Source organism: Elephas maximus, chromosome 17 (assembly GCF_024166365.1).
Source record: "Elephas maximus indicus isolate mEleMax1 chromosome 17, mEleMax1 primary haplotype, whole genome shotgun sequence".
Lineage (NCBI taxonomy): Eukaryota > Metazoa > Chordata > Mammalia > Proboscidea > Elephantidae > Elephas > Elephas maximus.
In genome coordinates, this window is record NC_064835.1 from 27,893,783 (window position 1) to 27,907,639 (window position 13,857).

General features: G+C 46.8%; 1 protein-coding gene across 3 annotated transcripts in view; it reads left to right on the plus strand.

The window, feature by feature from the left end:
• Positions 1-13,857, plus strand: part of PKNOX2 (PBX/knotted 1 homeobox 2) — a 354,889-nt gene that overhangs the window by 272,457 nt on the left and 68,575 nt on the right. For all 3 annotated transcript variants that reach the window (XM_049857337.1, XM_049857336.1, XM_049857338.1), the window contains one exon: positions 6,580-6,719. In XM_049857337.1, the coding sequence (XP_049713294.1) occupies positions 6,580-6,719 (140 nt within the window). The remainder of the gene's footprint in view (positions 1-6,579; positions 6,720-13,857) is intronic.

The following is a 13,857-nucleotide window of genomic DNA, read 5'->3' on the forward strand; positions in this document are numbered from 1 at the left end:
ATAATATCCACTACCCTTCCACTGTGAAGAACTCAAGAGTTTTCAAAGCACGTTTACGTACTCTGCATCATCTAATCCGAGCCTCACCCCAACCCCTTGTGGGGATTACTAAACCACCCCCATGGCATCCGAGCCTGTCAGTGTTGGATGGGACCTAATCCAGCCACCCAGCTAAAGTTTCAATCCTCTGCACATGGTTTCAGCTGGTCAATTAATTTCTGCTTGACCCCTGCAGTGGTAGGAATCCCACCATCTCCTAGAGGCAGCCCAGTCCAGAAGTAAACAGCTCTGAGTCTTGGGCAGTTACAGTGAAACCTGGGAGAGACGGAACTCAACAGGACTGCCTTGTTTTTCTGGGTCTTGCAAGTCTTCCACCTTTGACAGGGTGCAGTCTTACCACTTTTCTATCACTTATTTTAGTGGAAAATACTTGCGTTTTCCTTCTCTGACAGCTTTCTACCTTACACAAGTTCCAACTTTTTCAGGTCTTACCGTATTGCTTGTGTTGATCCCAAATTTGTCTCCTTGTTCTAGATTCAATGGATTGTTTGTAGTTTGACCCTTTGGGGGTCGTACAAAACATAACTGATCTAAGTCCCTCTTTCAGATGTTCAAAGGATAACTCCTTATGTTCTCCTGCTCCCTCTCCCCCAAGTCTTGTTTGTACATTCTTGATCTTTCAAATATTCCTCATAGGGCATAGTGCAGAATCTCTTCACCACCCTGGTCAGTTCTCCTCTGAATGTACTGCCACACACTTGTTTAATATGAGTATGACAGGGTTGGAAGACCTGTTGTTGTTTTTGTCAGTTGCCATAGTCGGTTCCAACCCATGGTGATCCCATGTGTGCAGAGTAAAACTGTGCATAGGGCTTTCAATACATTCTCAGGTAGTATGGCGTAGTGGTTAAGAACTCAACTGCTAACCAGAAGGTTGGCAGTTTGAATCCACTAGCTGCTCCTTGGAAACCCTTTGGGGCAGTTCTACTCTGTCCTATAGGGCCGCTATGATTTGGAATTGACTCGAAAGCAATGGGTTTGGTTTTGTTTTCAGGTAGCATTAGTTTAGATGTTGGATTTTGTATTTTCTTTTTTTTTTTTGACAGACACATTTCACTTTTGACATACTGCACCAACTGTCAGTTAAAACACCGCTGCTAAGCCATGTCTCCTCTGTTCTGTATTTATACTATTGATTTTTTTGGTCTAAGTGTTAGAGTGTAAAAATTCAACTTATTTGATGGAAATTAATCTTATTAGACTCAGTCTGTTGCCAAAATCTGTAAAGATCCTTTGGAGCCCAGTTTCTTGCCATCCATTAATTGGTTGAACATTTCTTTAGCCATCCTCCAAATAAATAAAGTTGTTGACTAATGAAGACTAAACAAAAGTGTGTGGCCCTCCTCTAGAACCTTCCCATGTGCTGACACCTGTCCTTTCAGCATCATCTCGGGTGTAGCTGACTAATCATTCCATTGTCCACTGGGCTACCTTCCCCGAGTTTCCACAAGTTATCACAAAAGATACCTTGATGAGGTCATTTACACTATACCTACCACATTTTCCTGATCTACCAGTTTAAAAAAAAAATTTTTTTCACCAGTTTAGTTGTTGTTAGTTGCTGTCAAGTCACGCCAACTCATGACAACCCTGTGTACGACAGAACAAAACATTGCCCAGTCCTGCACCATCTTCATGATCATTGTATGCATAAGTCCATTGTTGTGGCCACTGTGTATTTTGAGAGCTTTCCAACCTAGGGGGCTCACCATCCAGCACTATGTCAAACAATATTATGTTGTGATCCAGAGGGTTTTCATTGGTTATTTTTCAGAAGTAGATCACCAGACCTTTCTTCATAGTCTGTCTTAGTCTGGAAGCTCTGCTGAAACCTCCCCACCATGGGTGACCCTGCTGGCGTTTGAAATACTGGTGGCAGAGCTTCTAGCATCACAGCAACATGCGAGCTACCATAGTACAACCAACTGACAGTTTTGTAATCCTGTCAAATCCAGAAATTGAGCCTCCATTATAACTGGCCCTCGCCCTTCTGACTCCAGTGCCCAGCGCAGTGCCTCGTGCATGGCAAGGACTCAAGAGGCATTTAAAGAAATGGTTGGTTGCTGTAGCAAATGAGTGAATCCAGCCCAGATCAGTGTGAAGCTTGCCAGTATTTAGCTTTTCTGAATCTAACTTCTCTATTTTGAGAACTGGGACATTTGCTTCTACTTTCTTCCTCCTAGAATCTCTTTAATACTCATAGTCTTAAAGGTCACCAAGTTGATTACCGGCGAGAAAGTAGGAAAGTTGGGAAATAGAAAAATTAGAAAGTTAAGGGATTTGGCCAAGATCAAATGTTAATAAAGGGACAACTTAAGATTCAAGCAATTGTCTGTGACTTCCAGATGCCATGATGCTAGGCCTATCTTCTTACACAATGGCCTTGGGAACGTTCTCCCAATTCAGCCAACAAGGATATTTTTTCCTGACAAAAATGATAAGGATACAGCGTAGTAAATCAGACCAATTTCTTTTATAGTCTCAGTCTCATTGGCCCTCTGTCATTCATTAATTCATTGATTCAACAACTGTTTATTAAGTACGAGAATGGTACCAGACTATTCTGGGCCCTAGGAATGCTACTATAAACAAGCCCTCCTTGAGCTTAAATTTTATTTCAGCTTGGGAGAGAAAATAAATAAGCAAATAAAAATATAACGTCAGGTCGTGGTAAGGGCTATGAAGACAGATACAGCTGAGTGAGGGAGTACCAAGGGACGGAGGAGTTCTCTCACTCTGAAGAGGCGGCATCTGAGCAGAGATCTAAATGAAGGGAGAGAATGAGCCATTCAGATCTCTTGAGGATATCTACATCGGCAATAACGTACTTGTATTTGTGGAAGTGACAATAGATTTTTCTTCCAGAAACCAGGGACCTAGATCATAGGATGAAATTCCCAGCTATAAAATATCTGATTCTTTAAAGGTATATTCATTCATTCATTTTTTTCCAACAAGTAACTTTATTAAGCATCTACTATGACATCTGTAGTGGTGCAAATGGTTAAAGCACTCAACTGCTAACTGAAAGGTTAGAGGTTCAAGTCCACCCATAGGCTCTTCAAAAAAAAAGGCCTGATGATCTACTTTAGAGAAATCAACTGTTGAAAACCCTATGGAGCACAGTTCTACTCTGATACACTTGGGGTCACCGTGAGTCAGAGTGAGCTGGGCAGCAACTGGTTTATGTGAACAAGGCAAGTGCCAGTGACAGACGAGTCTATCAAGCCTCAGAGCACAGCGTGATCAGTGCTATCAGGATGCTCTGTTCAGGCTGATGTAAGGAAACAGCTGAGCCATGTGATCATTTACCCTTTTAGGGATCCATCTGACTAAAGGAAATACAATGTCAAAGCATTTAATTCTGTAATGATGGTTTTCAAAATTTTTAAAGCCATTGAACCATTTCTTTACATAAAAAAAAAAATCTCATGCTGACAGTCCAATATACAAAGATTTGCTCTGGTTGGCACAAAATTGGGAGCCCAGAAGCATCTTCAAAAATGTAACAAAATAACAAATGTTGGAGAGGTTGTGGGGAGATTGGAACTCTCATGCACTGCTGGTAGGAATGGTACAACCACTACAGAAAATGATATGGCACCTCCTGAAGAAGCTAGAAATAGAAATACCATACAATCCAGCAGTCCCACTCCTAGGAATATATCCTAGAGAAATAAGAGCCGTCACATGAATAGACATATGCACACCCGTGTGCAATGCAGCATTACTCACAATAGCAAAAAGATGGAAACAACCGAGGTGCCTATCAGCAGATGAATGGACAAACAAATTATGGTACATACACACAATAGAGTAGTACGCATTGATAAAGAACAATGATGAATCTGCCAAGCATCTCACAACATGGATGCATCTGGAGGGCATTACACTGAGTGAAATAAGAGAATCACAAAAGGACAAATATTGTATGAGACCTCTATTATAAAAAACAGAGAAAAGGTTTATACACAGAAAAAAACAATCTTTGATGGTTATGAGGGAGGGAGGGATGGAGAGGGAAAATCACCAACTAAATAGTAGGCAAGCGGTAACTTTGGTGAAGAGAAAGACACCACACAATGTAGGGTAAGTCAGCACAACTTGACCAAGACAAAGTCACAGAAGCTTCCTAGACACATCTAAACACCTTGAGGGACCAAGTTACTAGGGCTGAGGGCTGGGGACCATGGTCTCAGGGTCATCTTGGTCAATTAGCATAACATAGTCCACATGTTTGGTGAGTAGCGTCTGAGGTCTTAAAAGCTTGTGAGTGGTCGTTTAAGATACTCCACTGGTCTCACCCCATCTGCAGCAAAGGAGAATGAAGAAAACCAAAGACACAAGAGAAAGATTAGTCCAAAGAACTAATAGACCACAACTACCACAGCCTCCACCAGACCAAGTCCAGCACAACTAGATGGTGCCTGGCTACCACCACTGACTGCTTTGACGGGGATTACAATAGAAGTTTCCAGGCAGAGCTAGAGAAAAATGCTGAACAAAATTCTAACTCAAAAAAAAAAAGACCAGACTTACTGGAGAAACCCCAAGAGTATAGCCCCCAGACACCCTTTTAACTGAGTACTGAAGTCACTCCTGAGGCTCACCCTTTGGCTAAAGATTAGGCAGGCCCATAAAATAAAACCAGACTAAATGGGCACACCAACCCAGGGGCAAGGATGAGAAGGCAGGAGGGGACAGGAAGCTGGTAACGGGGAACCCAAGGTCAAGAAGGGGAGAGCATTGACATGTTTGGGGTTGGCAACCAATGTCACAAAACAATATGTGTATTAATTGTTTAATGAGAGACTAGTTTGCTCTCTCAACCTTCATCTAAAGTACAATTAAAAATATATAAATGTAATGACTGTACCCTTACCCATACAATGGTTAAGGTTTCTTTCTGTCTTTGCAAATTCTTTAGCGGAATGCCCGTGATGCATCACATTCTGGTTTAATGCTCATTCAATAATAAAACTTCTTTCTCTTCAAAAAAAAAAAAGAAAAATTTCTACATCCTACTTTGGTGAGTAGCGTTTGGGGTCTTAAAAGCTTGCAAGTGGTCATCTAAGATAACATCTGTTGGTCCCATCCCATCTGGAGCAAAGGAGAATGACAAAATCCAGAGACACAAGGAAAATATTAGTCCAAAGGACAAATGGACCACACGAACCACAGCCTCCACCATCCCGACCCCAGAAGAACTAGATGGTGCCTGGCTATCACAATAGAGGGTCCCAGACAGAGTGGGAGAAAATGTAGAACAAAATTCAAACTCACAGAAGAAGACCAGACTTACTGGCCTGACACAGACTGGAGGAACTGCCGAGATTATGGTCACCAGACAGCCTGCTAACTCAGGACTGAAGCCACTCCTGAAGTCCACCTTTCAGCCAAAGATTAGGCCTATAAAACAAACAATAACACATGTGAGGAACGTGCTTCTTAGTTCAATCAAGTATATGAGACCAAATGGACAACATCTGCAGAAAAGCAAAGGCAAGAAAGCAGGAAGGGGCAGGACAGGAAAACTGGACGAATGAACACAGGAAACCATGGGTGGAAAGGGGGAGAATACTGACACAATGCAGAGATTGCAACCAATGTCACAAAACAATTTGTGTACAAATTTTTGAATGAGAAACTAATTTGCACTATAAACTTATACCTAAAGCACAATAAAATAAGAAAAAGCCCATCTAACAGCGTGAAACCAGTGCCTACACATTTGTATGGCCAAGAACAGAAATCTTTCCATTGCCCACCAAAACCTGCTTTTCTCCATGTTACCAGGTAAACCAAATTTGGAGAGCCGTTTAATCATCGGTCAAAACCATTAGAACTGTTACCTCTAGCTTGCGTTAAACAAAGTAAATAAACCCCTGCCCAAATGAGACCTGATTTCAGCTACTGTTTTCTGCTCTTCAAAACCATTAAATCAAACTTATTACCGCCCAAATGACTCATAATTTAAAGGGTTCATCTTTTCTTTTTGTTTTTTTTTTCCTACTTCTGGTCAAAGGTCACAACATTCGCATCAAGGATCATCTCTTCTGAAGTGTGCTGGTCCGTCACCTAGTATTGTATGGCCCTCACTTCTTCTCTCTAACTTTGTCATTTGAAGAAAGGGCTATTTTTCTTCCCACTGTAGTACATATGAGCCCTGGTGGTGCAGTGGTTAAGTGCTTAACTGCTAACCAAAAAGTCAGCAGTTCGAATCCACCAGGAGCTCCTTGGAAACCCTATGGGGCAGTTCTACTCCACCCCATACGGTTGCTATGAGTCAGAATTGATTCAATGGCAATGGGGTATAGGGTCACTATGAGTTGGAATCAGCTTGATGGCAATGGGTTGGTAGCACAGATACAGATGGCGCTCATTGTACACTCCTGCATGCTCTTGCATACGTTCTCTTAACCACGCACACACCACAGACCAAGAGAGCCCTCACACCACAGCTCAGAAACCAGCTCTCCTGCTGTGCTAACTACCGCCTCCCCGTTCTTCTCTCTGCAGATGACAGCAACTGCCCAGCCACCCTCCAAGGCCCAGGCTGTCCACATCTCAGCACCCTCTGCTGCTGCCAGCACGCCTGTGCCCAGTGCCCCCATTGACCCCCAGGCACAGCTGGAGGCTGACAAGCGAGCTGTGTACAGGTAGGAGACCCTGCAGCCGTGTCCAGAGCCCCAGCCAGCCTGAGAACCAGCTCAGCCAGAGTAGATGAGAGTGCAAGCCCGAGCTTGGCACAACAGAGACAACGGCCACCCATTGCTCTCCTCACCCTCTCTCTCCCTCATGTCAATCCAGAAACCCCTCAGCAGGCCACTGTGGGTTACTTGAGCTTCCTGAAAATGTTTCATGAGAGAGATGAAGTCCTGGGCACTAGCTCCCAAGAGGGCCCCTTTCCCATCCTAACTGGGGAGGTGGGCCCCAATGAGCGTCAGAAACCGCCAGCTGAGTAAACTCTACTTGCCCGTCTACACTGTTGCCTTCACTCCAACAAGCTCTGCAGAGCACCGGACATTTGACTGCACCATCTCAGACTTGGTAGTACTCACGCTTGAGTATGCATAAAAATCACCGGGAGGGAGGGCCTGTTAAAGTGTTGATTTCTGGGCTCCGTGCTCAGATGCTGAATCAGTAGGTCAAACTATAGGAATTTTTTAAAAGCATCCCAGGTGAATGTGATGCAGCTGGTCTTTGGACCACACTTTGATTCATGGCTATCTTTTTTTTTTTCTTTTTAGCAATAGATGTTGGCGTAGGTGTGTAGGTTCTGGCGCCCTGTCTCCAGATAGAGAGTTTGCTGCGACCAGGCAGCTTCTCTCAACCTGCCCTGCATCAGCCCTACACGTCCAGGGCTGGGCCCTAAGCACTGCAGAAGGAAGGGGCTCAGGGAAATTTCTATCTGCCTTAGTCAACTCTGGGGCCCTTGGAGGCACAAATGATTAAGAGCTTGGCTGCTAACCAAAAGGCCGGCAGTTCAAATCCACCAGGTGCTCCTTGGGCACTGTGTGTGGGGCAGTTGTACTCTGTCCTGTAGGGTCACTATGCATCAGAATCGACTTGATGGCAACGGGTTTTTTTTTTTTTTAGTGAACTCCAGCTCTTGTGTCCCTGGCTGGGGAGAAAGATGTGCATACCTGAGAGCCAGCCTCAAAGAGGCTTCCACAGTACTTCAGTCACCATTTATCTGTGGAGAGCCCAGATCACTAAGAAAAGAAGCCCGTGCCAGCACTCAGCGTTGAGATTGAACCCTTGCTCACATTCACTCGTGTGGGAGCATGTATGTCCACATGTATCAACAAGCACAGCTCACCTATGGCTGGTATACACTCGCAGCATGTGTTAATGTCAGTAACACGTGGGATGATCCATTCAAGACAAAATGAACAGAAAGAGGACTGATTCCCTCTTACCTCCTTCCTCTCCCCACCCTGGGTGACAGTGCCTTTATGGTAATTATTTCTGTTATTATCGTTATCATTGGCATTATCTTTAGTTACTCAGATGACTGAATGCCTCTAATATCAGCAGATGGGAGCCCAGAGCAGTGGGCCCTGGTCCATGGATCCCAGCATCGGGGTCTTCCCCAGGCCTGAGGCCTGCCTGCAGGAAGAGAGTTCTGCCTTGGGCCCCCACAGAACTCTGGGATTTGGTCACAATCCCCGTCAGGAGATGCTGAGGGAGGCCAGGCCATGCTGCCCCAGTGTGGGAGGAGCCCCCCGCCCTCCCTCTCTTTCACACTCTTTCATTGTACCCTTGCTGTTAACATCTGCTGGCACTGTGCTAGACTCCAGGGGAAAGAGGGTGAACATATGAAGGTAATGCATAGGCCCTTTCCTTGTCTCTCCAGCAACTGATAGATATGCAAACCAGTGAGGCGGCACAGGTGAGGCAACTGTAAGTTTGGTCTTAAAGACTGAGTGAGAGGGTTCACCAGCTGGAGAAATGGGGGGTGAGGCTCTCCCAGGCAGAGAGGAGCCTGGTATTTCCAGGAACTGCCAGTGGCCAGAGCCACTGGATGTGGGAGAATGAAGCTGCAGAGCCATCTGGAAATTAACCTGGGCACCGTGCCTTTGCAGGGTGCTGAAGAAGAGAGAGGGGTAAAACGTGGCCTCTGGAAACTGTCCAGTGCCTGGTAATTTGGGGTTGACTCATCTAAACCCCCAGGTGATTCATTAGCACACTACAGACTGATCACCAGCTCCTTCCCAGACCTCTGGTAGTCACGGCCTATAGGGAGGTAACAAGAAGTTCCTGGAAACAAAGGCTTGAATCCTGCCTTCACCATATACTAGTCTGTCTGAGCTTTAGTTGCAAAATAAAACGGAACTCAGCAGGTTTGAAAGAATTTAGGTGTGTAAGTACCTGGCCCTGTTTCTGGCACAAAGCAGGTGACGGGAAAGCAGATGGGTCACCATGTCCCACGAATGGAATCCGTGGGCTCCCAAGCCCTTCCCAGGATTCCACGTCAGGCTCATACACTCCCCAGGCCAAACCACAGGAGAGGTGGGTCACCTCCCGCATTGGAGCTTTCCATCACGATATCACTTGAAGTATGAATGCCCATATCTTCCTCAGCCAACATGATCTTCTGCTCACCTTTACTCCTGAGCTTGACCTTGTCCCATGGCTCACCCCAGCTCTTGGCATTTGCCCCAGTTATTCTTGCAGCTGTCTGACCCTGAAGAGGGACTCCCAGTGTGGGTGCCAACAAGTGCCCAGCCAAACATGGCCACCTTGGCACCTCTGGACCACTGAGGACATCTGTCCTCCCTCTGCCTCCTGGGCCAGGGGCGCCCCATGACCACACCTCTCCCGTTAGTACCAGCTGCCCTCTCGGCAGCCAGGGCCAGGATGACCGGGAGGAAGCTTAGCCTCCTGTAGGCTTACCCACCCAGAAAAACCCAGTGCCTGTAGGCTTAGGTAATTTTAATTAGATCTGCCTGCCTGGGGCAGCCCGACTGCTGCAGAGCACACTAGGAAGTCGACATTTCTTGTCAATAAATATAACAAGGCCCTTTCAATTCAGATTAGTACCTGGCACTGACTTTTGGGAGCCCCTACCGCGGCCCTTCCCGGAGCCACAGAGGAAGGAAGGGTGGGAAGACCCCTCCGTGGCCAGGCCCCTGCTGGTTGGCCCAGGGGTAGGGTGACAAAATAGGGGGCGCCTATGGGTGCAAGGAGCCTGCCAGTGCTTGGGAGGTTTTATTTGTATATGAAGATGTGCTAATGAAATGTGTGGGTTCCTTTCTGACGTGAAACTCGTGTGTGTGTGTGTGTGTGTGTGTCTGTCTGTCTGTCTGTCTGTCTGTCTATGGGGGGTGGGGTGAGAGGGAGGCCAAGTCTGCCTTTAATTGGATCATACCAGAGCATCATCTGGGCTAATCAGCAAGGCAACCAGGAGCTCCGGCTCAGATTAATGATTGCAGTATAATCTGAGCAGATCCCATGATTGGATGCACAGCATGGGTAATTGTGTTTGTGGCCCGGGAGAATGCCGAGGGGTGGTTCCAGGAGGGGAGGCTAGGGCAGTAGTGGGGGGGAGGTGTTCAGGTTTGGACTTCTGCTCAGTTCTTTTCGTCCCCACCCCCCACCTCAGCCCTGGGGTTTTCCTCACCCTGTGCTGGTAGGCAGTGTTGTGGAAGGTGAGTGCTGTTAGGTGCTGAAACCTGGGGATTAGGTTGCCTGCACAGCGTATACACAGGGCCAAAAGGGTGAGGTTAATCCAGCTTCACTCTCCCCGCCTCCCCTCCATCATCTCCCTCGTTCCCCTTTGAAGTGAGTGGGTTCCCATGGAAACCACGATGTCCTGGGGAGCAGAAGAGGGGCAGGGAGTGAGGCCTGACCGGGTGCTAGTGGGGGAGGAGGTTGCCTTTGCAGACAGACTGCTCTGCTAGGTATTAGCTCTCTCACTTGAAGGCTGGAAACCTCTCAGAGAGCCTGGGAAGTGCTGAAGAAGTTACCCATTAGTGATAAGGAAATGCTGGGCTGAAGGCCTGAGTGAGGAGAAATAGTGGGGCAGCTGCCATGGCACTTTGCTTCTCCCTTAAAAACAGGGCTTCAAACTTGGTTTCAGATTCGACACCCTGCTGAGAGTTTACATTTCCACCCCAGATGTACTGAATCTGAATCTACATTTTAACAACACCCCCAGGTGAGTCTTATGGATCCCCAGGTATGCATAAGAATCACCTGGGGATCTTGTTAGAATGTAGATTCAGATTCAGTATATCTGGAGTGGAAATGCAAATTCTCGGCAGGGGGGTCAAACAACAACAACAAAAAAAACCGAACCAGTTCAAAGCCCTGAAAAAAATGCTAGAGAACTGAGCTGCAGGACAAGGTGGGGAGGGTGCAGTGGCCCTGCACCTGTTTCTCCTCTGTGGCATTACTTAGGACTGAATTAATTGTGTTCACGTTTGTATTTACATTGTTTCTGTTTCCATCACTAGATTGTTAACTCCATGAGGGCAGCATCCATGTCTTCTTGCTCATTACTTTATTCCCAGCACCTTGGAGTCAGCAGCTTAGACGAACCAAAAAACCAAACCCATTGCCATCGAGTCGATTCCCACTCATAACGGCCCTATAGGACAGAATACAACTGTCCCATAGGGTTTCCAAGGAGCGGCTGGTAGATTCAAACTACTAACCTTTTGATTTAGCAGCCCAGGTCTTACCCATTGCACCACCAAGGCTCCAGCTTAGATGAAGTAGGTTCTCAATCAGTGCTTACTGAATGGAGTGAATTGATTCAATAAGATAAGCAGTACCCCATAAATATACCATGGTTCTATCCTGGTGTGCTGGTAAACTGGCTCTCTGGATATGGGGAAGCCCCGATTTATAGCATCTGCTGATTTTCGTGGTGTAAATACTCGCACCATGTCTGATGTCAAACTACAAGCATGATGCTACTAAACAGTTGGAAAGAGATATGCACAATCGTTCTTGCAAGCTGGTGTACAACTCTGGTTCCAGGTATGATGACAATGACTCTTACGATTACCACCGCGGGTGACCAACCACTGTCCCCATACCCAAAGACCATGCCGACTTCACAACTGGGTGAGGAAAATTTGAAAGTTCAAACCACACCCAGGCAGCCAAGCCACAGGTGCAAGGTCTCTGTTGTTAAGCGGGTCGCACATCTGATATGCCAGGTCTTGGTCATGACCCTATGTTAATTGGTCCTCGCTGGCCTGTGAGGTTCTAAATTTACAATGTTCTGTCTTAATGAATTAACACTTAGAACAGTGTCTGGGACAGAGTAAGTGCTTTGCAAGTGTTTGCTATCATTTTTTCCCACTGGAACCCCAAGGTAGTGAATATTCTCTCTCCTAGATTCTGTCTAATAGCCAACCGGTTGCCATCGAGTCGACTCTGACTCATGGCTGATGACCATGGCTGGCTGATTTTTCAGAAGAAGATCACCAGGTCTTTCTTCTGAGGCCCCTCTGGGTGGACTTGAACCTCCAACCTTCTGGTTAGCAGCCCAGGACGTTAGCTGTTTGCACCACCCAGGGATACTGCCTGTCTTTTTCCCTCTGGTTAAACAAAGCACAAGCTTCACCTCCAACTTCCCCACCTTCTCCAGTTAGCTTCTTGGCAGCTCCAGAAACTCTGCATTCTGCGGCCTCCTCTTCAGTTCCTCAGCTGTCAGAGCCTTGACCCTCCACACAGCTTTTCTAGCTCCTCACGTCAGTCTCATGTCCCCACAAACCACACCCCTAAAGCTTCCACCCCTGTGTGGTCTGTCCTCAGGTAGCTCAGACTTAACCGCAGCTCTAGCTCAAAAACAGCAATATGCAATTCTGATGTCCTCTCTATAGGACACCTGTTCCTGTCTCGTCCAGACTGGGTTCCTCTAGAATCCACACTCATTTGGGGGAGGGCTAGGACAGCGCAGTGGGCAGTATTTGGGGTGCTCCCCTAGAGACCATCCTCTGAAGATTACTGGCATTCGCGCTCCATCCTGATGGTCCTGCAGCTAAGGTTCCCGTGCAGCCCAGTGGCGATGCTGGGCAGTGGTGAGCTTGCCCTCTGGAAACAGACTTGATGATAACTAGCTTTGTCACCTTGGACAAGTTCATCTCTCTGAGCCTCTGTTTTCTCAATTGTAAAAAGAAAATAAGAATAGCTAGAATAAAATTACGGGGGCAATGGTGGTTCAGTGGTAGAATTCTCACCATCCGTGCGGGAGACCGGGGTCAATTCTGAGCCAATGCGCCTCCTACACAGCCACCACCCACCTGTCAATGAGTGGAAGGTTGCATGTTGCTATGATGCTGAGCAGGTTCAATGGAGCCTCCAGACTAAGATGGACTAGGAAAGGCCTGTCGATCGACTTCTGAAAATCCGTCAGTGAAGACACTATGACTGCGACAGTCTGATCTGCATTCTGCAACCAATCGCGGGGATGGCATGGGTCTGAGCAGCTTTTTGTTCTGTTGTGCTTGGGGTCACCATGGGTCAGGAGTGACTCAATGGCAGCTAACAACAACAACATAATAAAATTAGGTGTGATAATACTTGGTACACAGATGGGTGTTTGCTAGGTGGACTGGGGTGGGGTGAGGCAGGGGGAGGACATGGGAATCAGCTGGTGTCCCTTTGACACTTCCAGGGCAGCCTGGGGCACTCAGGGAGGTGAAAGTCAGGCTTGCAGGGTGGCCTTCGGACTTAGAGCCTGGGTTCAAATTTTGGCTCTACCACTATTTCCTTTCTGTGTCTCAGTTTCCTCGTATGTAGAACAGGGCTAAAAATTCATTATCTCACAGTTAGGATTGCCATAAGGGTGCTTTATGGCAAGCTCGCCGTAGGTGTTAGCTGCTACTAGATGGTTGGGAAAATGCAAGCTGGGGTTGGTGAGGCTAGAAGGTAAATACCAAGAGGTAAAACTAGAAAGGACCCCCAGTCAGATGGTCTTCACACGACCCCTCAATTAAGCCTTCATTGAGTTCTGCTGTGTGTAAAGCATTAGGTTAGTTCTGAGAGGGTTAGAGATAAAGAGGTAATGTTCAGGGAGGTGGGGAAGATAGACGGAGAAAGGAGTTACGAGCTTAGCACTTAGTATGTGTTCCAATAATATTTATGGAATTGACAATAAGGCATTCTGGCCTGTGGTGCGGGGGGGGGGGGCGGGGTGCATTGCTTCTCCCAAGGGAGGTGAACCCCAAGAGAACTGACAGCTAAGCTGCTTTTTAAGGGGCTGGGCTGGCAGATGGGGAGAGGTTGGGCTGGACCAGAGGGACTGGGCCCTGTTGTGACTGTTCTCTTTAGCAGCTA